The following is a 27,191-nucleotide window of genomic DNA, read 5'->3' as shown; positions in this document are numbered from 1 at the left end:
TCTACTCAAATATTAAAGTTTGATTTTATATAATTACGTGTATTTTTAGTTTCTATAATATAAATGCTATTTTAATGAAATGAAAATATACATGATTCATTAGTCTGTATAATAGCGTTAGATTAAAATAAATTAATATATATTATTTATCTGGGCTAAAAAAGTTATATAATTGATTCACAATAAATCAAAGATGAATAAGAAAATAATTAGATCAGTTAAAATAAAATTATATATACTTTTATCTGGGTAACATAATTTTTTTTGTCACTAATTAGTTAGTTGGATTTTGTGGGAGACTAAAGTATTAATCTGAGATAGAATTTATCTTTTAATTAAAATATAATTATCTTTTATAAACATACCTAAAAAAATTAATAAAATTATACATTTCAATAATTACATCATTTTTTAAAACTGAAAAATCACTAACTTATACATATATATTTATATTTAATTATCATAATAAAGTTATATAAAGACCGCTATTTTAGCGGAGATCTCGGATACCGCCTATGTTCTGCAATCAAAACATTTAAAAAAAATTATTTTGTAAAGTATGTTATAAGAATATCTCTAATTTATTAAAATTATTGAAGATTTTTAAATTTAATAAGTAGAATGTATATGTTTCTGCAAACTAAACATGTATTGTAGAGTAAAATATTTTGTAATATTTTACATACAGTACATATACGTTTACAATTATTTTATGCAAAATTTAATTTGCAGAGTGGTTACCAAAGTCTTCGGCGACGGTCTTCATAGAACTTAACTTTTAATTATTATCATATTATATTACCAAAATTTTAAATAAATGAATTTCATAGCTTAATTTTTTTACTTCAAATGCAATTAAAAAAATCGAACTCTAATTATAAGAATAAACAAGTAGAGTTTAAGTGCAACTGTCTCGAATATGTCCTCTTTCCCACGTAGTCGACTCCAACTCAAACTATACTTGCTAGTTACTACCTTAAACTTCTTCTTCTCTGAGTACTTATCTAAATTATGTTTTACTAATCTTCACTATCTGCTCAATTCCCAATGCCAACGTGGCCCTGGTCATTGCCGCCGGCACCATCACCATCACCGGCATCTCCTGCACCTGCCCCGTCACCTTCTTATTCTCCAGTTGCCATCACTACTCCATCACATGATGACTCAACTACTTTCCCGCCACAAACTCATTATTCTCAACCGCCTATACAACCGCCATCACCTTTGACAACTCCTGTTGTATTACCTCTACTTCAAGTTCCGTCACCTTCATTTATTCCCCCTCCCCCGCACTACAGGCGACAAGGGCCTTCTCGACAACCACCACCATTACCACTACCACTAGCACCGCCTCCGCGGGCAAGTGTTGTTACTGGATCAGCAGAAAATGATAAACAAATTTTAGTGGGACTTATTATTGGTGGTGCAATTGTAGGGGTTTTTATTATGCTCTTTATTTTTTGTTTTCGGAAAAAAGAGAAGAGGCTTGATCATCATGCATCACCTCCTGATTTGCCTCCAGTTGTGCCTAAGGGTATGATTTTTTACGTGTTTTTTGTTAGTTTTATTACTACTACGTACTAATTGTTTTTTATAGGTTTGATTAGGTTAATATGAAATCTGTCAGTATTATATTTCTAGCGCGCATTGTGAACCAGTTTAATTTGTTTACAAAGGAGAAGGTTGATTACTGAATTCTGTGTATTTACTTCATTTATGAGATTATTCAGGCAAATTTCATAATCCCGCACCAAGGATTTCAAGACAACTTGATCAACCAGGAGAAGATAATATACAACTAAGGCCTTGGAATGCGTTTTTTGTACCACCTCTTGATTTGAACTATAGTGTAGATAATTCAAGATTAAGGAATATTGGAGTTGCTGAAGGGGGGAACTTTACAATGTTGGAATTGGCAGTGGCAACTGGGAATTTCTCGGCAGAAAACCTTCTTGGAGAGGGAGGATTCGGATACGTTTACAAGGGAGTTCTTCCAACTCAGAGAAAAATTGCTGTAAAACGGTTAAAGATGGGAAGTAGACAAGGGGAACGTGAATTTCAAGCGGAGTTGGAGACTATTAGTCGAGTGCATCACAGACATCTTGTTTCGATGATTGGTTTTTGTATTGCAGGCACTGAACGTTTGCTTGTTTACGAGTTTGTGGAAAACAGTACCTTGGAATTCCATTTACATGGTAGATGTCGTGATTATTTTACATAATCTTGCAAGTAGATTCTCTTGTAGTCAGTACAAATCTTGATCATTTACATTAAGTTGTCTACAAATGGCCACTGATGATCTTATTTCTCGCAAATGAAACATGTCCAGGTAAAGATAAACCTGCTATGAAGTGGGAAACAAGAATGAGAATTGCAATAGGTGCTGCAAAAGGACTGGCTTACCTCCATGAGGATTGTAAGTTCATTTTACTTCTCTAGCTATCTTTAACTCCAACTTTATGAATTAGTAATATCAGAAATCATAAAAAACAAATCGTTTATATGTTATTTTTTACCAAGATTCATATAATATCCTGATGCATCGAGTCTCTTTCCAATACCTTAATATTTTAGATGAACAGGTAATTTGACCTGACATCTCTTTTGACCCAAAAACGGGTTTCGAGAGGGAGTGTTAAAATTAATATAAGATATGGCAAGACCTTCGGGTTGGTTAGTTGACCGTTTTTGAACAATAGAAAAACATAAAGTCGAGTTACAAGTAATCGTTTTAATTCTTTACTCTGATTATTGGACAATATAAATATAATTTTAAATATAAATATAAATATAAATATATATATACTTGAGTAGTTCCCGGGCAGATGCCTCATAATTATTTTTAAAAAAAATATTTTATAAATAGTTTAATTCAAATATATATTAATACTAAATTTATAATATATAATAATGAGTAATAAAATAAAACTTTAAAATAGTAGCACACAAATTATAAATATTGATTATCAACTTTCTATTAAATATAAAATATAAAAATGAATTTGATGAATATTTATGTAAATAAAATAAATTTTGATAAAGATCAAATTAGTGGATTAAAGAGGAAATATTATAAATTCTAAATTTAAGAATATAAAAGTGAGGAGGAAAGAAAATAGTAGAAATGGAGAAAAAAGAGAATTGGAGGAGTCAATAAAAGAGAGAGAGATTTTGAAAGTAAATTAAATGAGTAAAAAATTATTAGTAGAAAATGACATTATCAAATCGATGAGAGTTTGACACTTATAATTTGATGATGTCAGCAGTTAAACGAGAGTTTGATAAAATCGGCAGTACTTTGTTTTAGTATAACGTAGAAGTACATGTTTTTTCTTCCGGTTCTACTAATTTCTACCTGTGCTTACAGGTAATCCAACCATTATACATCGTGATATCAAGTCATCTAATATTCTTCTTGATTATAAGTACGAAGCAAAGGCAAGTTAATTTTAGAGCAGTACATTATTATTGATGATTATTTTTTTCAAATTTTGATCCATCAATAGAGTTGGCTAATCCATGGATGCTTATAGTTGAAAATTTGATTCTGCTGCACTGCAATCATTTTTATATTTAGGGGGCTTATTTTAGTTTGTGGTTTAATTCGATTTATTGTTTCAGTTTCTTACTGTCACCTTGTTATGAAACTCTTGCAATTTTTTTGACACTACTATCTCTTTGTTTTCAAAATATCTAATTTACTGAGATAGAAACGAATTCATGGTGCAGGTAGGAGACTTCGGACTTGCCAAGTTCTTTACAGATACCAATCATGATATAACTCATGTCACTACCAGGGTTGTTGGAACTTTTGGGTACCTTATTTTAACTAAACTTCCTACATTTCAAGTTTAAAGCCTAGAGTTTTAATGAACCGGGAACACAAACTTTGGCTAATTGTTTTCTACACATGTTCCACGTATGCAGGTATCTTGCTCCAGAGTACATAGCAAGTGGAAGAGCTTCTGATAAATCAGATGTCTTCTCCTATGGTGTCATGCTTTTGGAGCTTATTACTGGACGTAAACCATTGAATAAAGATCTCTCATCAACTGATTTCTTGGTTCCCTGGGTATGTTTCCTTGCTTAGTTATATCAACTCTTTCCAAATTGGTTACACAGGAACCTTGCGTGTGCAAAAAAACTCATCATGCAATTGAAACCAAGGGAATTCCTCATATGTATCCTGCCCTACTCAAAAATATTTCTGAAGTGCAATTATTTTTAAAACTCAGAAGGTTTTCTGAACAAAAAATGGTAGAGAATAAGTATTGTGCGACCAACTAGCTTCTATGAATAATCAAGTTTTTCTACTTTGATATCTCAATTTATTATATAGTTCAACTCATCATTAATGGATATGCTAATTACTAGAACTACAACAAGTAATTAGAAGGTTTGAAACTTAAAAGGTAGTTGCATGCTACAGTACATATTATGAAATGCAACTCGTTTCAGTTACCTGTACAACGCTTTGCTAAACGTGAAGCACTAACTTTTAACTAGAAACTAAAAATATGGTTTGTTGTGTTGAATTTTTAGGCCAAGCCTTTGCTAAGGCAAGCAATGGAAAACAATAAATTTAATACCCTTGTTGATCCACGGCTGCAAAAAAACTGCAACCATGAAGAGCTTGCAATAATGGCATCCTGTGCTGCTGCCTGTGTGCGCAATTCAGAACAGCTTCGACCACGTATGAGTCAGGTAACTCACAGTAATACCCAATATTATATATCTTTTATTTCACTCCACAATATAACATAAAAGGCTGCAATAATTTAAAATTTTAATGTAGGTTGAAGTGTTAAGAAGTGAGTGACAATCAAACTTCACAATCTCTAAAATACAGATCTTGTGTTAGGATGATGCAATTATGTATTTTCACTCTTAGATTTTTCATATGCTGACAAAATGCTATAATATAGATCCTCCGCACCTTGGAAGGTGATATATCTCCATCAGAACTCTTCAATGAAGGAATGAAACCTGGATACAGTTTGGTTCATGACGTGTTTGACACCCTATGTTTCGGCTCTGTTCAAACCGGGGACACAAGGGATTCCCAATCAAGATTATTAAACCGGCCAGAAACATACCGTAGGCAACGCTAAACACATATAGCACAAAGAAATCTAAATTGTGGCATATGTAAGCTCTCAGAAGGCTGGCTTCGTTGGTTCTAACATAAGGGAGACACGATTGATGACCGATGAGCGTGCTTTGGAAAAGCTCTCCAGTGAATGCATTTGAGAAAGAGGTTCCTGCTTCTGAAGCACAGGGCTACAGTCTGTTACAGTTCATCACGGATCACTTCATATATGTTTTCTTTTCTTTCTTTTTTTCCCTCGAAGTAATATCTCTTGAGAATCTGTAGTTTATTCGTGATATTATCCTTTAACTATCAATGTACTAAAACTTATATGTTCATTGTATATTACAGTATACTGTTATATAATTTCTTTATTAATGTTGAGTGCTAGAGGATAATTACTGTATATTGCACAATTTTTCTTGAGCATGACAATAGGTACTGTTATACTTATACCCAAAATTTGGTATTGGATTGACTCGTGTCAAACGCGGGCTAATTACAGTCAAACTCAGTATTGCGTTGTGAAAGTGAGGACGCGTCCAAGTATTCAGGACGCGCCTACTTGGGAAAGGATATGTTACGAGGCGAGAAGAGTGCATGGTCAAGGAAGGACGCGCCCAGGCTTTATGGACGCGTCAATATTTATGAAAGTGCTTGGCAGATGAAATCTTATGGTGATGGATGCTTTAGGACGCGCCTACTTTAGCATGAATGCGTCATTGAAGGTGAAATGTTGTGCATGATGGTTTAGAGGAGACAGTGCAAGTCTAATAAGGTTGAGGACGCGCCCTATATTCTAGGACGTGTCCTGTGATTTTGAATGTTATAAGAAACGATTGATGAGGAAACATGTTTGGATTTATGAAGGTGAGGACGCGCCCAAAGGGTCAGGACGCGTCCTGTGTTTGATCTATATACTTTTGATGTTGAAGTCAGGACAAAGCTTGCATAGAGAGGAGCAATGGAGGATTATTTTTACTAATGTATTTGTTGCAGGTACTCTCTGAAGAATTCACTCCTTGAGACGGTCAAGGAGGGGGATGTCCGTGAAAAGCTTGAAGGCCTCCAGGGGTATGCCTGATGATTGAAGGCCTCCTCCTGTATTCAACGGGTGTCCTCGTTGGGGATGTGGGGTTTACTTTGGTGTGTGCTTTGGGAGCTCTGTTCTTGTATTCAACGGGTGTCCTCGTTTGAGAACTTTGGAGTTATCCTGCACTTTGCACCCAAGAGCTTGGGATCACCTGTCCTGCTATCTGGTGGGTTATCCTCATTCGGGGGACAGGGACGCGTCTGGCATTTGGGGTGAACCGTGGCTATACCTGCGTTCGTAAATCAAGGGAGATAGCTGTAGCGGAGTGTTATCCTTGCGCAGGGAGATGCACTATCCGTGAAGTACTACGATTACGGACGAGCCTTGGGCCTTTGCGGTTGGGCCTCATAGTTGGACATTCCTAAAGCTAGCGGAAGATGGATATCAGATAGGCTTCTACTGGGCTTAGGAGTAAGAAGTCTAAACTCATTAGACTTCCTGTTCTACGAGAACTGTGTCAGGCTTGATCCCTATATAAAGGGTACGTAAGCACATTGAGAGGGTAAGAAGTTGAGAGCTGAAAAGAGAGCCACCACTTACTCTGATCAATCTCAGCCTAAAACAACCACAATCAATCACACACCGCTTAAGTTTCCGGCAAAGAACCACCGTCACAGATCTTAGTTCCGGCGAGAAACCTCAATCTTTGTTGTTACCAGATTCCTCCATCAACAGGTACTTTCATATCATAACCTCGAATAGTCTTTAAATTCCAATATTTGTCTATGTTTGATTTTTTTTTTTATATATAACATCACAAATTTGGTAAAAAAAAAATGGTTAAAGGACTCCATTTAGCAACTACTAAATTCTTAAAAGACTGGATCAATTTTACATTATATTGAATTATAAGGTACAATATAGGTATTCAAAAAGCTTCTACGGTTTGGCAGTTAAATGAATGTTTATCATTGTAACAGTATCCCTTTCACTTGTATAAACAAAATTTTAAACATAGATTCACGCAAACGACGATTTTCCACTTCATCACTGCAGGTCTTTTGTCTTCGAGGTTGGATCAGGTGGATCTGTAGGAACTTTGCTAAGAAGCCATACCAATGCCACACCAATAAGAGCACCAGAAAGGTGTGCTATGTGATTGACATTCTGCAGAGCAGAGCTGCCACGGAAACTACCTGACATGCTTGTTGAAGCTTGGGCTGCTTCCATCACCTAGTAACATTACACGAATGCAATAAAGTCAATCAGAGCTAACTGTAATTGACCCTTCTCCCTTTACCCAAATAACATAATATAGATGGCTATCGAACGTAAGGTACAAAAGTTAATTAGTAGGGTGATGGCAAAAAATATCTATTTTTTTAGAATTTGTAACAAGAATACCACTTTTTGAAGTTTATGGCCAAAAATACCCGCCTAATACGCATTTGAGAAATGGGTAAGTCGATTACGCATTTGAGAAATGTGTATTATGTAAAAAAAATTAAAAAAAGAAGAAGCAGAACACGAGACACGCATCTCCCAAATGCGTAATGCGTATCACCAAAGTGAAAGGGGTGATACACATTACTTGAATGCGTATCTCAAATTATATTAAATTTTATCTTTTAATACTTTTTTTACACAAATTACCCATTTGTCAAATGCCTATTAGTAATACCCAACTTAGAAATGCGTATAATGCTGGTATTTTTGGCCAAAATTTTCAAAAGTGGTTTTTTATCGCAAACTCTAACAAAAGAGGTATTTTTGTCATTTTTTCTAATTAGTAGGGTGATGGCCAAAAATATTCTTTTTAGAAATTGCAACAAGAATACCACTTTTTGAAGTTTATGACCAAAAATACCCGTCTAATACGCATTTGAGAAATGGGTAAATCTATAACGCATAGTCTATTACGCATTTGAGAAATGGGTATTACGTTAAAAAAATAAATTAAAAAAGCAGAACACGAGACACACATGTCCCAAATGCGTATTACTTGAATGCGTATCTCAAATTATATTAAATTTTATCTTTTTTAAAACTTTCTTTTACACAAATTACCCATTTGTAAAATGCGTATTAGTAATACCCAACTTAAAAATGTGTATTAATCTGGTATTTTTGGCCAAAATTTTCAAAAGTGATATTCTTGTCACAAACTCTAAAAAAAGAGATATTTTTGTCATTCTAATTAGTACAAAGTCAAACAACATTCTACAGGTAAAGTTAAAACCCTGAGGGAGCTCCTTGCATGTAATAGCTGATTATTAAGCATCCTGTTTCCAGGCAAAATTTTAATATTTACAGCAATACATGAGTTGTGCGACACCTTTTTCTATCAACTGCCCTTGTTTATCTATGAAAAGAGTCCCGTTTTATATGATTGGTAAGGTTTAACAAAACCTAAGAGAAAGCCAAGGGCCAAAGTTTTAAAAAGCGTAGGTACAAAGAAGAGATGTGCTTTGTCAAGATAAAAACAAACTAATTTAGTATGCAAAATACTGATCAATATGATCTGCAAAATGGTAGAAGAGAGACATATTAAGGAAATACAAGAAAAACAGAAAAATGAGACTGTTATGAAAAGCAGAACAAGTGAGAAATGTACCCAGCTATATAGGATAGAGCTGTTACTCTTAGTGAGGAGAATATATGCCATAGATCATCTACGTGCATGCAGTGACAATAGAAATAAATTTCACACATTCTGAAATTTATCAACTACTGGCCTCTAGAAAGCTAAACTGGACTTTACAAGTGCCTGCTGCCTGCTGAACAGCAAGTAGCTGGAAAAACTAGCCTTCCTATGTTTGGGAGTGGTTGTGCTCCTGATCATGCTTGGGAACAACTACAGGGTGGATGAAGTTTAGGGACCAAGATGCTGGAAAATTGGCTATCAATCTGGATGTATAAAGGATTTTTTTAATAATTATATATCTAGCTTTTACCTGTCTTAATATGATGATTCGGTATCCACAAAATGACGTATAATTACAAAGCAAATAAATGCTTGTTCAAAAAAGGCAAAAAAAAGAGATTTTACTGGAGAGTCGACGATCATCATGACATGCAGTCTACGAGATATCAGAAGTAACATACCCTCTCTATGACGAACTGGCCCAGTATAAGAACTTCAAGTATCTTCCTCCAGTCCCAAGACATCTGTGCATCACAGTAAGACTCTCAAAATAAATAAGCCTATAAATTTAAATAATAAAAAATTTAATTCAATTACCTTTACAAGGACACTAATAGCAAATAGGCCAAATACAGCCCCGGAAGCTCCAACAGAAACTGCATTTCTGGGAAGAATCAGCCAGGAGACAAGGTTTGCGCCAGCTCCTGTGAGGATATAAGACAGCCACAAAGCAAAATTTCCTTCCTCCTCTTCAACAAGCTTTCCTATATGCAGCAAAGTGTATAAACTATATTTCATTTTTACTTTATAAAGCTTAATATTCTGTCAACTTTGCTCATCCAGTGGAAAGAGGTCAACAACGTTTATCTGATGAAGAAACATTCCCTTACCAAATATATATAAGAAGAATAGGTTGCTAGAGAGATGGTTCCTATTAAAAAAAACACAACAAATGAATTATGTAAAACAGCAGGAAAAGGGCGGGAGAAAAAAAAAGTTCATAAAGAATAGTAAAGCATAGGAACCAGTGTTGTTATAGGAACGCCGAGGCGCACCATTAGCGCATAATTCTTATCGAGGCGCAGCGCCTTCAATGATGCGCACGCCTAGACCCCTGAGGCGAGAGGCGCAGCGAGGCGAGAGGCGCAACGAGGCGCAAAAACAGTCAAAATATTAAAAAACAGCCCTAAAACCCAACTTTTTTTAAGCCCATAAGTGTTTAGAAATCCATATCAATAATAACAAACGTGAAGACATTTCCTTACATATACATGTATATTCTACTTCGTTTCTTCTCGGTAAAGCTGTGTGTGTATCATGTATATATATATATTGTGTGTGTATACAATTAAACATATATATTTCCTTACCATGTATATGCTTGTTCTTTTGTGTTTCCAGTTACATAATGATATATATGTATGATTTACACCGTAAAGGAGCAATGGCTACCGAAAAAAGTGATAGTAAGAAAACTTATCCAACATGAAAGTTCCTTTAAGTTTCATATTCCTATTTGTGGTGTTTTTGCAGAATTCTATAATAAGTAATTCATTTTCTAAATAAATTCGTTTCACTTCGATGAGGCGCGCGCCTCGCCCCCGCCTCATCGCCTAGGCTCCAAGGGACCCTAGCGCCTCGGTGCGCATCTCGCCTTTAATAATATTGATAGGAACATAATTAAAATTATGTTTTTTCGTAGCACGTTAATTTTGCATTTTTCCAAGACTCTTCCACTGAACAGTGTCTTACCAATTAGCATGACAGAATGTTGCAGTTACAAACTGGTACCAAACGGGCCAATTGTGGTATAAATATAGAGCTTTAACACCTCGAACCTGAAAACGTCAAGATACTATTGAGTTAACTTGACTAGTTGACTTCCACTACCATACTATACTATGACGAGTATATATCATTATATGGAAGTATAAAAGGATACGAAAAATAACTTAAAGGGGGGGGGATCTATTTTGATGATAGAAGATTAACTTTGAGATATAAGTTTTTATTTATAATTTTGGTTCACTAGACACGCAAGGACATTCTTCTCCACAGTTCAAAACAATGATTCGGGTCGCTGACAGCAAAGACATTCTATCAACCATGGTTTCCTACATGAGAACGGTGATTACATTACTGTTCTAAAGTTTCAAAAACAGATTTGCTCGGTGCACATTTATAGATCATTAAAGACAGATTTAGAGAACTGCATCTGCGTATAAAAAACAATTGGAACCTGTAACAAGTGATCTGCCACAAATATTCCAATATTAAGAAGTAGAATCCAGAATATTCCATTAACTTGCTTGACTGGCCTCCTTCTTTCAGGCTTCCCAAGTTCCAGCTGTGATATCATATCTAACAAACATATTAAAAATGGCTACACTCATCCCTTTAGAAAATTTTAATGATATAAAGAATTCACTGCATTACAGATGCAAGCTTCTTAAAGTATCCTCAAATGAAACCTCATAGAATTTTAAATCTGAAAAATTTTCGTTTACGTATTTGAAGAAAGGTTTTTTCAGATCAATGATAATTGATGAACATCTTCCATTCGAATGAGGCCCGTACAAGGGGTATATAATTCAGAAGGGAAGTATGGTAAGTAAAATTGCACACATTTTGATGCTTTTCTTCATAAAGGAGAACATCTACGAAGTCTAGCATTTGTAAATACAGCTTATGTGATGCATAACTAGTTACGAAAATCGTATGTGTTACATAATTACAAATTACGTAACTACTAGTACTGCTAACTAAAGTCAACCACTGTTACTGTAACTATGTTAATAGTACTATCACTAACAAAGCTGTAAAATTGGCACGCTAGTAGTTTGATGGAATGCCAAGCAGAAGATTAACAAAACAACAGCAAATAAATAAAAAAAAACTAAGCAATCAAGCATACAATTGTAAGCAGAAGTCTGAAGAAAATAATAAAAGGATGAGTGAAGAAACCTGAATCAGAAGGTTTGTTTAGACATAGGAATGGTGATGATTTTGGGTGAATAATTTTGAAGTTGAGCGTAGATAATGGTATTTTATGAGGAAAGGAATGGAATGGAAAATATAGTTTGGTTGAGATAGGAATTGAAACTGGAAGAATGGAATCGCAGCGTGGGGATGAAAATAGAGCAGGGCTACGATGCAATCCAACAAACTTTGCCATCATCATAGTTCATAAGTAAGAATGAGAGATTGCCAGCAAGTTGTGACAAGATAAAGCCTCAACCCAATAAAAAAATATAAATAATAAAAGGAAATGGCTTCGCCCGGGCTCGAACCGGGGACCGTCTGTGTGTTAGACAGACGTGATAACCAACTACACCACGAAACCCTGCAGTGATATTCTGATATTAATTAATATTGTTTAAATGGGGCAATTAATGGAAAAGGATTTCAGTTTTACAAAAACCCTAAACCACATTTGTCTCTCTCTGTCTGTCTAAACTTCTACAACTCCAATGGCAACTGCAGCTCCTTTGGACTCTGAAACTTCAAAGAAAGTTATTCGACAGGTTTTGTTTTCTATTTTCTTTTTCTTTCTTTTTCTGCTTGCCATTTAATTATTAGTTTGGTCTATTATTATTTCTTGCTTTAAAGATTATTTCTTTTTTGTTTCTGGGGGTAATTTGTTGAGTGCAGGTTGAGTTCTACTTCAGTGACAGTAATCTTCCCAGAGATGCCTTTCTTTCTAAGACTATTAGTGAGAGTCAAAATGGCTGTATCCTTTTCTCTTTTGTGTGTGTGTGTATTTGTGTATATTATGATGTTTAATTGTATTCAATATGTGGGGTTTATGTAAAGTTATCAACTTTCCCTGATTAGATGGCAAATGGGATTTGTTTCCCTAGCAACTAGATACAAAGTTTTTGACTTTCCACCATTTTACGGGTTTCTTTTTAAATGAAGTTTAACCAAAATTAAAGAGTTTAGATGGGTGTAGTACATTATAATGTTTGTATTTGCATAATTTGTGTTATAGCAATATTAGTTGTGATGAATTATGGATATGAGTTTGTAGATGATGTTTGTTCATGTGTTTGAGAATATAGCTATCTGATTCTATTACTTGGTTGACGAACAACTTAATTTTCTGTGTATTTGATTCTTTTAACTAGCATATGTAATTTATGGCAAGTCTTGATAGGAATGATTGTTGAAGTGATATTTCCTTGAGTGGGTTTGGTATTAAACTGTTAATGTACCTATAAAAGAGAATTGGAGGTGTCTAATGCTTCATTATTGAATAGAAAATGCAATCTATGAAGATGATATGCAATCAAATCATTTTTCAGAGATGTCAGGTGTTACTAAGCCACACAAAATGAAGTTATTACCTTTCTTGGCATTTAGTATTTTATTTCTTATATTAATATTTTAAAAAAGTGAAGTTTTTTAAATAATAAAAAATGAAATTGTCATGATAATTTTGGGTGATATATTAAACAGAGAAACTCAAATTGTATTAATACAGATAAAAGCACATTCACATATGTCTTCACTTGACTGATATTTCTAGTGGTCAGCTTGGCGTTAATTTGCTCATTCTCTAAGATGAAAAGTCATTTGGGTTTGGGAGATGCAAAACAAGAAGATATATCAGCAGATACAGTGAAGTCTGTAGCTGAAACATTAAAGAGCTCACCCTTCTTAAAGATATCTGAAGACGGTGAGTTTTCATTTTATTTTTTTATATGTATTTAGCTTATTAAAAATTTCTAGGACTTGCATAATATTTGTTAAATTTGGTATCTTTTGAAATGAACTCAATTTTAAGTTCTACTTTTGCATTGTAGGTCAAAGAGTTGGCAGGACTACAGAATTACGGAAGCCGGAAGAGATTATTGAGCAATTAGATGCTAAAACAGTTGCAGCATCACCACTAGAGCACAACGTTAAGCGTGAAGATGTGGAGGCTTTCTTTTCTCAGTTTGCCAAGGTATTGGGTGCCTATATTTTTCTGCAAACTAGTTTACATCTTTCTTTAAACAAACATTGGGTGCCAATGTGATTGACTAATCCTCAATGTTTACCTCTAGATTTTTTCTCTGACCATAGGATCTTATGTTCACCAAATTGTAGTTATTTTGTTTTTATGGAAGAAATCTACAATTTGTTTTTGTAGATTAGGTATCCAGTACACCATTTAGCTACCTGTTAACATATGAAATATTCTTCTGCCAAGCCCTTCTCCTAGCACCTTAAGTTTTTGGTAGAACTAGTAATATTAACATGGTATTAGAGAGCTCTAACTGAAAGAGGTCCAAGTTTGATTCATCCTCCCCCCCCCCCCAATTATTCTCAATTATTATTTTGGATGCTAAAATGAAATGTTGCTCCAAAGATGAGCTCTTAGCGATTGACTCTCGACCTAAAATGGGATTGCAAGGGGAGTGTTAACATATACTTATTATCCTCCCTAGACCCTGCTCCTATTTTTCAAGATTTTGAGAGAAATGATAAGTTAAAAGTAATAAAACATTTCTACTGTCTTTGTAACAGTCTTTTTAGGAGAAAGTAATTTGTTTTTTGCAGGCTTGAGAAATTTGGCCCATGTTGTTGTATTGCAAGCCATAACATCAATACACTGGAAATTCAGCCATAGGATAGGATATTTATTTAGTATTTGGTCCATGTTAGTAACTTCTATAGTTAAGATTAAAGTCGCTAATATTTGTGGATATGGGTGTCAGCTGGTCATTGCCAACTAGTTAATATGTATTTTTTAAGAAACATGTCAGATATGTCTTTCCACCCTGGATAAGATTGTGAGCCCATGTAATATTTGTGGATAAGATCTGTAGGTGCCTATTATGGTTGGATGTAATCATCTTAAGGTCTTGTATTTGCATTTACCAGGTTAATAGTGTGAGGTTGCCTCGGCACGTTTCAGACAGTAGGCAGCTTTGTGGCACTGCTCTGGTTGAGTTTGCAACTGAGGAAGAAGCTACAGATGTTTTGAAGAAAAGTCTGGTATATGCAGGCGCCAACTTGGAACTTAAAGCAAAGTAAGCAGTAATTGTATGAAAAACTAAAGTATACGTAATGTCACTTGCAACTTGTAAGTTTGATTCACTTTTAGTTTCTAAAGAGGAATGGCTTGTTAATTATTATATGACATCTCTACCTGTATTGCTTTGCTGAGAAAAATGAATCGAATATTTAAGAATTTTACTCCCTTAGTTTCATAATTCTGATCATGTGCATTCTTTGGACACAGCACAAGCGTCAAGGTGAATGCAACATACGTATACCCAGTATTTCCTTTTTTGTTGGATAATTATTATCAAATAGAAGTTAGGTGCTTGTTGAAAGCGTTTAAAAGGATCTGGTCGAACTTTTTAGGTGTGCAGTAGCTTCTGTAGGAATTTATTTCCTTGCGTAGTAACATACAGGCATCACAATTATAGGGGAAAATAGTGTGATTAGTTACTGCAGCTAACTTCCGTGAATAGTTAGTTACTTACATTTTAACTTCTAATGCGGTTAACATCTCAGGAAGGATTTTGATGCAGAACGGGAAAAGCTAGAAGAAGCTGAGAAATCTCGTCCCAAAAACGACTTAAATCGCAAGAACAATTCAAATGAAGGAAAGTAAGCAATAAATTTTATAAATTGTAGCTGTTCATTTTTCTTGAGGCTTATTATTCTTTGCTGAACTGCTTTGTGTTCCAATTTGGTTATTTTGATAGCAGCTACCCCAAAGGCTTAATTGTTGCATTTACATTAAAGAGCAAGTCAGCTGATGATTCTGCTGTAAAGAATGGCAGTGAGGATCCACCTAGTGATAGTGTTGATATATCTAAGGTAGAGGCAGAACCAAATTCAGGTGAGCAAACTGTCGAGATATCTGAAGATGCTATAGTCAAGGAAGAAAGCCAAAAAGAAAATGTCGATATTAAAACTGAAGACAAGGTCGAAGATGAACCAACTATGGAAAGTGATCAGGCTGAAGATGAAAAAGAATCTCTTGATATTCCTATTCCAAAAGAGGAAGCTAAAGCTGTTGCTGAAGGCAATTCAACTGCTATAATGTACAAGGACAACAAGAATGTTGTTCTACGTGAAGATCTTAAAAAGGTTTTCAAAAGGTTTGGCTCAGTAAAGGTAAGATTATGACTTATGAGCAGTTTTTTGATGTTTTTAACTGCTAAAGATAATTTACAAAGTAGATGTATTACTTGAATAACTATATGAGATATTTCAGCTGACCGTAGTATTTTGACGAAATAAAATTTAGTAGGAGCAGAAAATTAGATGTGATTACCTCCACATGCCATATAGCAGTTTCTTAATCAAAAAATCAATTGAATTTTTTAGTTACTAGTGCTTTTCTCCTTTCTAATCATGTCTATGCTCAGCCTACTCAATACAGAAGCTTAATCCAGGCCCTAAAACTCTTCCTATATTACTAAAGATTGCATTAAAATTTTCTTCTTAATCTTATGGGTAATGCAATGTGTATGTTAGTGCAAGAAACTTGTAAAATGTGATACTTTAATTGGCTGCTGCAAACATTCTGTCACTAAAAGTTTTAGTTTCATTCATTTGTCAGTTGTTTACCTTTGAAATGCAAGTATAGACTTGCAAAGAAATCCGTGGTAATTTTTCTGCATTGCACTTGCTTCAATTATGTACCAGAAAATTTGATGATTGAAATTGTAAATTATCCTATAGTGTAAGGTATATTGGATATGGTAAGGTATATATTTTGACTCGTGATAAAACTTTGCTATCCTTCTGCTAGTATCTACCCTTCTTAAAAATAATAATAATAAAAAAACATTGTTACATATAATGGCGTTGGCCGTTTACAGAATTGTATGAGTAATTTCCATTTTCTAATTCAGGAATTTTTTCTTAACTTATTTTTAAAATAAGATTCATATAAATTATTATTTAAGCTCTCTCTCCACCCACTCCCTCACCCTCACTCTCTCCCTCCCTAGCTCTCTCTTTCTCTCTCCCCCTCCCCCTCCCCCTCCCTCTCCCTCCCTAAGTTATCATTTATCTTCCATCATTCAGTGACAAATAAGTAATCACTTATTACGCTCTCCCTTCTTTTATCCATGCATTTTCTTGATTATATATGAAATATCATATATGTGGTTTATAATAATGTATTATGTGCTTATCATATATAACATTCTTTTGAAGATTTAGACTTGAAATATCACACTATTAGTAGTGGCACTTAGATATTATATAAATCTTATGAAGCTTTCATTCATGTTTTTCCTTAGTGAAGTTGTAAAATTTCTGATCTATTTAGACCTACACTCTTTATCTAATCTGTATTATGGTACCGTTGATGTAAATGTAATATTTTTGGAAATTTTGTGATATTACATTGGAGAACCACCCTGAAAGAGTAGTTCAAAATAATATTATAGTTTTACTACATAGTGCTTATAATAGTGTTATTTTTTTATATAAATAATGTTTTAAGAAAGTTGGTGTATAAGTTCCTTTATTTTTCAACGTGTCGCATTGTCATTAGTCATTACAAAAAGAAGTAAAAGTGCTCAATATAATACTTTTTTAAAAAAAGCTTTGGAGTTACAAAAAAAGAGCCATGTTTTCGGTTGGGGTGCTTCGATTGTATGTTGTGGTAAATATTAACGGTGTTGTATGACTATGTAAGTAAGCTTGAAGTTCTGAAATACTTTAATGAAAGACGTGCAGAATTGTGGTTGTTCAGATATTCTGCATGCGTCTTTTAAAAAAGCATTAAAGATACTCATCATGTTAATGCTATTTTAAAAGTTATATTTTCGGAATATATTATGTGATTTATTATTTTTGTTATTATCTTTGCAGTTTGTTGATTTCACAATGGGAGCTGATTCAGGATACATCAGATTTGAAGAAGCAGAAGCAGCACAGAAAGCACGTGCTGCTGCTGTACTTGCTGAAGAAGGCGGTTTGATGGTGAAGAATTATGTGGCTGTATTAGAACCAGTAACCGGTAGGTAGTGTCCTCAACTTTGTTAAACACTTCAATTTTTGTTGGAACCAAGGACGTAGGTCTCATCTTGTTTGTAACCTGTAGTCCTGTTTTTTGTGAAACGGATAAAGATGGCCAATAAACAGTTAGTGGATGATTTTTACCAACTGGAAAAGAGCTTCGTGCACCTTTTAGTAGAAATAGTCTAACACGGGTTGCTTTATTTTAGTTAGTTGTTCAAGGTCTTTCTAGCTTGTGCTTCCATGAACTTCATCAATTTTTATTCGTATCAATTTATTTTAGAATGGATTATTTGGTACCAATAATATTTTAGTTTATGTTGGTGTTATGATTTAAATAGATGTGATTTAAATAGATGTCTTCATCAACTGCACTCTAGATCTTTATTCTAATCTTTTCCCCCTTCCAGGAGAGGCTGAAAAAACATACTGGGGTTTCCTTCGTTGTAATCAGGAGAAATTCAAGGACAGTCGTGGAAGGTATGATATTCAATCTGTTTATTGTTTATAGACTATAGTATAAAGTAGTAATTACGTTAGTTGTCGTAATCTGCTTTCACCGTCAGATAATAGCTATATGAATATGCATATGTATTACAAGTTTTGGGGAAGTGCTGTATACAAAAAAAAATGTTCTAAAATACAGTGGCTTCTTCTCAGGGGTGGGAAATCCAACAGAGGTGGGAGACAATCATATGGGAAGCACTCCCGTTCAAGGGATAATGATTATTCGGATCGTCCAAAAAAAGCACAGAAAGTCTGAGAAATTTGCTATGCCAGAAGTCTTCAACAGTCGTAGGTCCAGATTTGTCTGTCACCGCTCATATATTCCGTAATTCTCACCTGGTTTATTTAGATTTTAGAGCCAGGTTCATCTCTACGCTTCACTTTACACAGAAACTCTATGGTTACGTTCCCTGGTGCATTATGCATGGCAAACGTATGGTTTAAATCATCTGTTACTTCGTATGTGATATTGTGATATGTATGCAGTTAAAAATGAGAAACTTTGAATTCTTTCTTACATTTTAAAACTTGCAAGTTTGGTTAGAAAGCATTTACAGAAGTAATTTGTGATTTGTGTTCTAGACTAGAAAGAAACCTTTTTTAAATTGGTTAGATCATGTTAAGGATCGGTTGTCATGCAAGATCCTCAGGACCGGAACTAATATTAGATGCCCATTACTTTAGCCGAGTGTGTAGCATTCTACATCCTCGCAAAACCCAAAAAATTTAAAACTTATAATTGTCCCGGAATGCGATCCACTTGAAATGTATGTAGACATGAGTGTTGCATGTTACATTTGTAATTTTTCTTTTTTGTTTGGGAAATGGGGTCTAGCTAACTTAGCTGTAATAGCTTTACATAGCTATTATAAAAAAATTATGAAAACAGTGAGAAGGTAGTTATTTTTGGAAAAAAAAAACCCTATTTAAATAGGGGAAGTCATTTTAATGAAATTCATCACTTTTCTCATAAGATTTTCCTTTACTGGAAAATATTAAATTATCCTAAATACCAAATAAAGGCGGGAAAATCTGATAAATAAAATTTAGAAAGTCAAACAAATGCAAAAATAACATTTTCCTAAAAAATATTTTCCAGGAGTTCATAAAAACAATAATACCAAAAGAGCAAGTATTTCTATTAAGATTTTTAAAGTGGCAAATTATCAAGTGTATTTCAAATTAAACAATAAAAAACATGATTGCTAAATGCAGTAAAATATTTCTCTGTGCAGTAATCAGTTATTACTATATACTTTATCTTTTTCATCAGTAATACATTAAATTAAATACATATATGGTCATGAATAACTTATCAATTCTCAATTTCACATACACGTACTCCTATGTTTGTAAGTATTATTTTATTTTATTTTTTAAAACACATTTTCACTTTTGTACATATATTAATATTTTAATATGTTTTGAGTGATTAGTTAAAAATATAATTTTAAAATAATATTTTATAAATTAAATTATACACATATTGTCTATTTTATTTACAAAAATATACTAATAATATTTTTAATTATTCAATCAAAAAATATTAAAATACGTGTAAAAATCAAAACTCATATAAAAAAAATGTTTTGTTTTTATCTAGTTAAGGCAGTTCAATCTTTTTTACCTCCTTCCTCTTTTCTTAAGTATATATTTTTACTTTCTATAAGGAATTGTTTCTATTATTTTATTTCGATTACAAACATAGTTTACTAAATTTTGTGATCTTTTATATGTTCATTTTTAATTTTACAATAATTATTATTATTTGAATCAAGTATAAATATTCTTTAATTCAATAATAGTAGTTTCATATTTTTTTAAATAATTGTATTACATTAAAAATTATTATTTTATCAAAAATATTAGTCAATAAGACAATTTCAATTAAGAAATGAGTACAATTTGATTAGTTTTGGTTGATAAAAGATTACAAGATTAGTACTAAATCTTAAAAAAAAATGTGTCCTGAACCTGCCTATTTAATGCTTGTAAGATTATAAAGTTGCTATTTAATGTTGTTTAATATTGGTTAGCACCACAACTTATAGTGATAAATAATCTACCACAGAACTAAAGTATTTCAGGTTTCAACGCACTAATAGATCCTACGGCTACACAAATTATAGGAAACTTGCAACTTTTTCTCTTATAAATTTGAAGACAGCATTTCTAATTTAAAGACTACAAATGCAAAATCTAATAATACATTTAGAAATCAATATACAAATACATGCATTCTTAATTGATAACATTGAAAATAGCCGGAAGATATTGAGATCCTAGAACCATGTCACTTAAATATTTTAATTTGCAAAGATTACAAAAGATTAGGCATTTTGCTACACCATTTTTACTAGCATCTTTTGATCTCATAGATACTAATATAAATTTTAAAGGTTAAGATTCTACTACAAAAGCTTCAAACCTTCATTAATTTTGAACAGAGCTTCAGTAGGTAATCCCCTAAACAAAAATTACTTCCTCAGATACAAATTTTATAACAGCAATATCATGGTAATTATCTGAGCTCATCTTAGCAAGCAACATGTCTTGAAAAGGAAAGGAATAAAGAAAAGAAATTCCACTGATATTTATGCCTCCAGCTTTATCCTGTCCATGTCCTCCATTAATCTTTCAAGCTGCACAATTCACAACATTGAAAATGTTATGACAGCAGCAATTACTATATTTCTTATGCATAAAAGTTGTGTACTGTTTAATTATAAACAATCTAAAAAATACGCACTTTAGCAATCTGTCCAAGAAAATAATCTCCATAGCGCTTTGTTGGTTTGGATTCAACAACTTGAATCAAGTCCTGCAATGGAAATAGCCTTGTCACTAACAGATACATATTGAAACAAATAAGTTTTGACTATAGAATTCTGATATACGTACATCATCAATGGAGAAATCAATATCAGCATTGGAGACAACTTTCCCTTCTGAATCAACGGCATGTGTCTTGTGCTTGTAACTCATCAAAATTGTTCTGCAAATAATTAGACACATATTATCATATAATGTATGCCAACAGCATTTCCAGATATCAAGCTACACCAAAAAATCCAAGTGATCTCTGACCTTAAAGTATGTTCATCTACTTCCATGTATGTTGCAAGCTTCCCGACGGAGATGGTTGAGTAAACTTTCAAAAAGGTACGGACACCAGACAATAATTGCTGCTGCTTCACTTCATAAAGGAAGAGCTTCAGTTGAAGCCTGTATGCATCCTGCCAAAAGACATATGCTTTAAGTGTCATCCAGCAAGAAGGAACAGAAAAACTAAGGTAGAGACGAAAGACAGCACCACAAGTCTCCTAGGGTAAAACCTGGACTAACTAACCTTGTTGAAAAATGTTAATTTCTAGGTCAAAAGTCCGTACATAAGTACTGTATGTTTGTATCAAATCCTTGTACATAATTCAAGGAAGGGCCATCACAACAACATTCAACGAGCTCCCCCCCCCCCCCCTCTAGTGGATATGTCTACTACCTGAACATTATCTCTCTTAGAACCCCCTCCCCCCCATAGAGAAAATCAGCTACTTTAATCCTCCAAACTTTTAAACATTTTAATAAATAAGACGACCAATTTTTTTTTACTAAAAGATCAATAACCCGAAATACTAGTAAGATTACCACAAAAAGTAATCTTACAAAAAGGTGTTCTAAGGTGAAAGTGAACAGGAAAATTAACAAAATATGAATTATGAAGTACTAGTAGAGAATATTGATAGGCATGGTGTAGGGAATTTATACCTGGTTGTAATTCACAAGAGGCTCCTCATAAGTTGGAGCAGATGGTGTAATAAACTTGGGACATGCATATGAGAAGAGTTCATCATAAAGAGCAAACGCCTCGTCATCGTACCTCTGCATTCTCAACATTTTCTCCCCATACTTCTCTCGCAACTGAGAGTTCACAGTCTCCTCCACAAGCTTCAACTGAGGACAGAGAGATAGAGAAACTGCCAGCAAAGCATACATCTGCTCATTTTTCTTTAAAATCTGCTCATACTGGGGAGATTTTTGGTGAAATTGTTTAGTCTTGTAAATGTACAGGAGAATTTTGTTGAATTCTCGTATAGCTTCTACATATCTGTAATGACAATGAATAAACGGTTAATTCTTTGTTCAGAAAAAATGTTAATTACGAACAGATAAAACTTCAATGTATTGAATGAGTAGATAAGAACAAAGAATAAAGCATATATTATTTTAAGCAATATATTGTAATATCCACTTTAAAAAGAAAATAATGATAGGGCACAATTTTCTGCACAATCAATGTCAAAAAAGGACTTCTGAATCAAATTTGCACATCCTCCATAGGAGCGCATCCTTGGATTAATAGCTTTCAAATTAGTAGTAACCTAAAAAGACACTATGCAGATATGCACTGGAAATATGATCTTTTGAAGAAATAAGATGCCCAAGTCACTCGAGTAAACCACAAAAGAAAGTAACAAAGAACCAAGGAGAATGTGTAGTACTCTTAAGTAAAAACATCAAGGCAATGACTTCCAAGAACGATGAGTAATATTGGCTCTTATCATTCTGAAAAAGTAGAGAGTAAATTCTCTGTATGATCACGTCTCATGATACCAAAGATTTGTTTTGAAGTCAAAACCTTTCTAATCAAGATTCAAGCTTAGACAAAGAGAAATATATCGCCACATGCATAGAATCAAGAAGTCAACATACATAACAATATAGAACCAAGACATATAATGATTCGTTGTCGATCTAAACAGAAATGACACATGTAATTTACTTCAGCTTCTTAATAGAACACTAACATACCTCCTCAACATAAGATTGGCAAACCCATAATGATATATTGTGGCAATGTGGCTTCCAATCACAATAGTGAAAACACCTTGTTGACTTATATCAATTGGTTGTATGCACTTCAGACCAGTGTGGTAATCACCTAACAAGCAATGTACTCGTAGCAAACCGACCATGCTGAAATAACCTAAGACCTTCAGCACATTACTTCCACCGGTGTAATCATATCCATCATTAACAGTGAACTGCTCAAGCCCTTCCTTCTCCTGTTCCAGAATTTGTATTATTGTGGATTTCTCCACTAGCGCTTGCAAGAAGTTAAGCACGCCATAGACATTCCAAGCCTGAGAAAGAATAACATAAAACAGAAAATTATAATTTTAATCAAATACAACCTAAGAGCAATGCATTAAAGATCTTAAACTTCCTGAGATTTAGCCAAAGCATATCTAAATATAAAATTCCAACATAATCTCTACTGAAACCTTTGAATAGTAACCATCTGCTGTACTTTCTTTTCTTTTGGTTAAAGAAAACAAATACCTCCGAAGAGAAACACCGAATACCTGATCAAATTGCTTCAAAAGTGCAATCTCCGCTTCAGTCTTGCTCTTCATCTTTGCTCGGTACTGGCAAAATGACTGAAATTGATACACAAACTCATCCACCATGTCCCACAACCACTGGTTTGGCAACTGCATATTCACAACCCCATGCAAAACTACCTAGAAGTCATAGCAGAATAACATGTTAGCAAGAACTATAGACACATAGTTTTTTCGAATATACATAAACATAAATATGCAGTAAAAAGACAGCAAATTCAGAAACATAATATCTAATAGCCATATAACACAGTAAATCGTATGTCACTTTTTTTACTTGCAATATCTAATGTTTTATACACAAAATCACATAAAAGGTGAACATAGTAAAATTAATGCAGCCACGTATCACTTTTACCATGTACCAAAGCAAAGTGGTATCTATCCGCGTTACCAGCATTTAATTCTGACTACTAAATACAGTAAAAGGTATTGAAATCTCAAAAATTTACCAAGGGCCTATCAGAGTTCTTATTGCCATATCGAAATAAACATTACATACATGAAGACATTATGTTGAGAATAATGGCAATTGTTTGAAAGAAAATTTCATTTCACATTGAGGAAGGAATCTGTTACAATATACTTTGTCTACAAGTAAAAGCCATTGAACAAAATTGTTGGACATTCATAGTTAATATTTTACTAAATACCGGATCAAAATTGATGAATATAACTAAGTCTCAAAATAAATAAAAAAGTATGAGTCTGTAATCAAACCAAAGACTTATACAGCGATTCAATCTAGTGACCTAAGTGTGCTTGACCGAAGTAGGTGCCTCAACATGACCAATCCTATTTGTGTTCTACATCCACCAAAAGGAGACCCCTGGCCAGATTAGACCGATTTTAAAGATGTAATCAGTCCAGTAGAAATTCCTATCAGCAACCCTCTTCCCTATATACCAACATTTTTCCCACATTGTTTCGTTTAAGCACTAATACAAATTCACCAATTTTTACAAATTCCTAAAACCAAATTCATTTCCTAGTAATAACACAATATAAATTCACAAATATAAATAAACCCGCAGTTTTAAACAAACCCGCAGTTTTAAACAAAGCTTCAATCGCAAAAACAAATTATCACATTTCACAAAATAAAATGCACACATTACCCCAAATACAAGTAATTATACCAAAATAACAAAACGCAACCACTATCGAAACAAAACGGGACAAAATAAACCTGAAAGAGGCTACAATAATTGTCCCAAGAGTCAATCCTCTGCTTCAAAGTGGGCGATAACCTAGCGTAAAGATGTCGAAACCACATCTCACGATACAACAAGCAGAACACGTGATCATTATCAACGTACTGAGCCACAGCATCCACAGAAGGCCAAGGAGTGTCTTTGAACAAGCGTTCACTTAGTGTCTGAAACGAGGTTTCGTACATCTGATGAATCTCGTACACATTCTTCTCGCGGATGTGTCGGTAGAGATGAACCACGAATGATTTGACCGAGTCGGGTACGAAATTCGGGTCGTAACCGGCCGAATCGAGCTGTTGAGTTTCTTCGAACTCGTAATTGGACGCCATTGTTTTGGGGGTGAAGTGAAATTAGGGTTTGGCGATAAGGAGAATGTGATGTGTGTGTTTTTTGTTAAAGCCCTAGCTGGGGAGAGTGTGTGTTTTTTGGGATAAAATTATTGAGTATCGTCCTGTTTTGATGCTTGATTGTTTAGGCCCATCATAGTAAACCCAGTTTAATGATGCTTGTTTAGGCCCATGAACTAAGAAAAAGTGTCCAAAATATTTCTTTTTTTCCAATATATCTAAGGTCGTTTGATTCGCCAAATTCTGAAATCAGGCATGAGTTTGGTTTATCAAACCCATACCTGCTGTTTGGTTCAAAAAAAAGTTAATACTCATTCTTCGTTACCCAGGTATGGGTTTTTCATATTAAGGGAAGGTGAGCATGAAAGAGCAACTTTATAATTATTATTTTAATTTCTATTTAAGCATTTAAATGTAATTGTTTAATACCAAATTAATCTATAAAATAAAAATATATTAAAATTATAATAAAATAATATATTTAATTAAATTTAAATCATTGACTTAAAATATTTTAAATTAAAAATGTTCATTTCAGCACTCAACCAATCACATGATATCATATATAATTACTCAACCTCGTACCACTTTAACCCGATTTTTGATTTCAAATCGATACTACATCTTAAACCAAACGATCCATTAAAGTTATTTAACAGTAGGGTACTTACTTCCAAAAGCATGCTTATAAGTATAATGATTTTTGTCAAAAAGGCATGCACAAATGACATGCCAATTTATTTATTAAATATAATAAAATTTAAAACATAATAATTATACTAATATTGAATTTGAATATAGAATCAAAATTAATTGACATTACAATCAAATATTATCAGAATATTTATTTATATCGAAAAAAATTTGAATATTCAAATATATATAAATGCGTTAGAATGATAATTGTTATTTCTGAATATTATTAATATAAAAATAATTATTAAAAAAATTAATAAAAAAGTATGATAAATGCTAATTGACGTCATGGCATAGTTTGTGCTGCTATGACATACAGTATTCATAATATCCTTTGCATTCGTATCCGGGAGATGACATTTATTTAAAAATTTGTAAAAGTATGAATGAAGAATATGTGTATTTCTTTTTTAATTTCGGGGTAGATACGTATTCATGTAAGGCGTCAAACACGCACATACACTGTACATATTTTTCTAAAAAAATTCCAAAAACAGAATCGATAATCTTCACCTCAACAACTTGAACTTGAATTAGTGAGTGTTCTAAAGGCGTCAGTGAGTGGATTGAAATCTCATTTCTTAAATTATTTTACAATGAAGAAAGCGCATGGTTTTATTCTTGTCTTATCTATTTTTATTGACGTTTTTGAGATTTTGAAATTTACTGAGACATTTTTAGTTGAAAATAACGTATCAATCGGTATTTAAGTATTTCGGACATTTGAAACTTGTAAACGAGTATTTTGATACAAATACCTAACGTACTCATAAAACTAGATTAAATTCGGATATTAGTAAACTCCAGATCAAATTTATAGATTTTTTCATTTATTTTTCAAAATTTTCAAAATTTAAAGTTTTTTATACAAGTGCCCAACTCATATTGTATAACAAAGATATTTGTTTTATTATTGATTATAATTAATTTCGTTTTATTATGTTTATATATGTCATTTGACTTTCCACTGTCCATAATTATATTTTTATTGCAATTTTGTGCAGATATACTCTTCTATTTTTATAATTAGTGAAAATATGATTTGAAATTATATTAGGAGTAGTTTTTATTATTCTAAATGTTTTAAAATTATAAAGTGTCTCAGGTTCGCCGTTCGCATTGATCGCAGGTGAACCTTCTTTTTTTTGAAGAAAAAAAAAGAGAAACAACATAACATTCGTTGATTGAATAGTGATTTTTTCTATTAGATGGCCTACTTAAAGTGTTTAGTCTTCTTATGTCAAAAAGATACGATAATAATAAACCTCGAAAAATCTTTGCCA

General features: G+C 33.3%; 4 protein-coding genes and 1 non-coding gene across 8 annotated transcripts; 2 read left to right on the top strand and 3 right to left on the bottom strand.

Annotated features, from left to right (window-relative positions):
* Positions 1-993: 993 nt before the first annotated feature.
* Positions 994-5,440, top strand: LOC141668313 (proline-rich receptor-like protein kinase PERK15). The gene is made up of 8 exons (XM_074475129.1): positions 994-1,534; positions 1,731-2,195; positions 2,330-2,416; positions 3,368-3,438; positions 3,730-3,815; positions 3,928-4,072; positions 4,543-4,704; positions 4,926-5,440. The coding sequence occupies exons 1-8, from the start codon at positions 1,048-1,050 to the stop codon at positions 5,109-5,111; spliced, it is 1,689 nt and encodes a 562-aa protein (XP_074331230.1). The 5' UTR covers positions 994-1,047; the 3' UTR covers positions 5,112-5,440.
* A 1,551-nt stretch (positions 5,441-6,991) lies between these two features.
* On the bottom strand, positions 6,992-12,023 carry LOC141668371 (rhomboid-like protein 11, chloroplastic). Of its 2 annotated transcripts, none has more exons than XM_074475232.1 (7): positions 11,731-12,017; positions 11,006-11,127; positions 10,519-10,604; positions 9,657-9,697; positions 9,364-9,530; positions 9,228-9,290; positions 6,992-7,355 (listed from the first exon to the last, which is right to left on the bottom strand). In XM_074475232.1, exons 1-7 carry the CDS (start codon positions 11,945-11,947, stop codon positions 7,170-7,172), a joined length of 882 nt encoding a protein of 293 aa, XP_074331333.1. In that variant the 5' UTR covers positions 11,948-12,017; the 3' UTR covers positions 6,992-7,169. The 2 variants fall into 2 exon arrangements, with proteins under 2 accessions (XP_074331333.1, XP_074331334.1); XM_074475233.1 differs by lacking the exon at positions 6,992-7,355 and adding an exon at positions 8,208-9,029 and having other exon boundaries at positions 11,731-12,023.
* A 12-nt stretch (positions 12,024-12,035) lies between these two features.
* Positions 12,036-12,109, bottom strand: TRNAV-AAC (transfer RNA valine (anticodon AAC)). Its single transcript has one exon. It is a non-coding gene; the product is annotated as a tRNA-Val (tRNA).
* Positions 12,110-12,157: 48 nt separating this feature from the next.
* LOC141667227 (la protein 1-like) lies at positions 12,158-18,768 on the top strand. 3 transcript variants are annotated; one of them, XR_012552533.1, is made up of 10 exons: positions 12,158-12,290; positions 12,418-12,496; positions 13,295-13,444; positions 13,572-13,714; positions 14,635-14,783; positions 15,274-15,369; positions 15,468-15,882; positions 17,596-17,747; positions 18,153-18,222; positions 18,403-18,481. XR_012552533.1 is itself a non-coding variant. In XM_074473634.1 (10 exons), the coding sequence occupies exons 1-10, from the start codon at positions 12,237-12,239 to the stop codon at positions 18,503-18,505; spliced, it is 1,404 nt and encodes a 467-aa protein (XP_074329735.1). In that variant the 5' UTR covers positions 12,158-12,236; the 3' UTR covers positions 18,506-18,768. The 3 variants fall into 3 exon arrangements, 2 of the variants coding, with proteins under 2 accessions (XP_074329735.1, XP_074329734.1); XM_074473634.1 differs by having other exon boundaries at positions 15,471-15,882; positions 17,596-17,743; positions 18,403-18,768; XM_074473633.1 differs by having other exon boundaries at positions 17,596-17,743; positions 18,403-18,768.
* A 1,761-nt stretch (positions 18,769-20,529) lies between these two features.
* LOC141666912 (uncharacterized) lies at positions 20,530-25,298 on the bottom strand. Its single transcript, XM_074473160.1, has 8 exons — positions 24,841-25,298; positions 23,613-23,771; positions 23,059-23,390; positions 22,015-22,354; positions 21,337-21,485; positions 21,151-21,244; positions 20,999-21,070; positions 20,530-20,891 (listed from the first exon to the last, which is right to left on the bottom strand). Exons 1-8 carry the CDS (start codon positions 25,192-25,194, stop codon positions 20,844-20,846), a joined length of 1,548 nt encoding a protein of 515 aa, XP_074329261.1. The 5' UTR covers positions 25,195-25,298; the 3' UTR covers positions 20,530-20,843.
* Positions 25,299-27,191: the final 1,893 nt, after the last annotated feature.

This window comes from Apium graveolens, chromosome 6, assembly GCF_009905375.1.
Source record: "Apium graveolens cultivar Ventura chromosome 6, ASM990537v1, whole genome shotgun sequence".
NCBI lineage: Eukaryota > Viridiplantae > Streptophyta > Magnoliopsida > Apiales > Apiaceae > Apium > Apium graveolens.
Note: the sequence above shows the minus strand (reverse complement) of the source record. Positions and strands in the feature narration are given on the sequence as shown.

What these genes read in the sequence shown, in the direction of transcription:
- LOC141666912 (XM_074473160.1), bottom strand. Translation starts at nt 25,194, where the DNA reads ATGGCGTCCAATTACGAGTTCGAAGAAACTCAACAGCTCGATTCGGCC. An exon ending in ATTATTGTAGCCTCTTTCAG is followed by an intron (nt 23,772 to 24,840) that starts GTTTATTTTGTC and finishes TATGACTTCTAG; the next exon opens with GTAGTTTTGCATGGGGTTGT. An exon ending in TTGATTTCTCCATTGATGAT is followed by an intron (nt 21,071 to 21,150) that starts GTACGTATATCA and finishes TTTCCATTGCAG; the next exon opens with GACTTGATTCAAGTTGTTGA.
- LOC141668371 (XM_074475232.1), bottom strand. Translation starts at nt 11,947, where the DNA reads ATGATGATGGCAAAGTTTGTTGGATTGCATCGTAGCCCTGCTCTATTT. An exon ending in ACATTCTGTCATGCTAATTG is followed by an intron (nt 9,698 to 10,518) that starts GTAAGACACTGT and finishes TTTTTTTAATAG; the next exon opens with GAACCATCTCTCTAGCAACC. An exon ending in CTATTAGTGTCCTTGTAAAG is followed by an intron (nt 9,291 to 9,363) that starts GTAATTGAATTA and finishes TGTGATGCACAG; the next exon opens with ATGTCTTGGGACTGGAGGAA.
- LOC141667227 (XM_074473633.1), top strand. Translation starts at nt 12,237, where the DNA reads ATGGCAACTGCAGCTCCTTTGGACTCTGAAACTTCAAAGAAAGTTATT. An exon ending in TAGTGAGAGTCAAAATGGCT is followed by an intron (nt 12,497 to 13,294) that starts GTATCCTTTTCT and finishes TGATATTTCTAG; the next exon opens with TGGTCAGCTTGGCGTTAATT. An exon ending in AACTTGGAACTTAAAGCAAA is followed by an intron (nt 14,784 to 15,273) that starts GTAAGCAGTAAT and finishes TTAACATCTCAG; the next exon opens with GAAGGATTTTGATGCAGAAC.
- LOC141668313 (XM_074475129.1), top strand. Translation starts at nt 1,048, where the DNA reads ATGCCAACGTGGCCCTGGTCATTGCCGCCGGCACCATCACCATCACCG. An exon ending in CTTGGAATTCCATTTACATG is followed by an intron (nt 2,196 to 2,329) that starts GTAGATGTCGTG and finishes AAACATGTCCAG; the next exon opens with GTAAAGATAAACCTGCTATG. An exon ending in ATTATAAGTACGAAGCAAAG is followed by an intron (nt 3,439 to 3,729) that starts GCAAGTTAATTT and finishes TTCATGGTGCAG; the next exon opens with GTAGGAGACTTCGGACTTGC.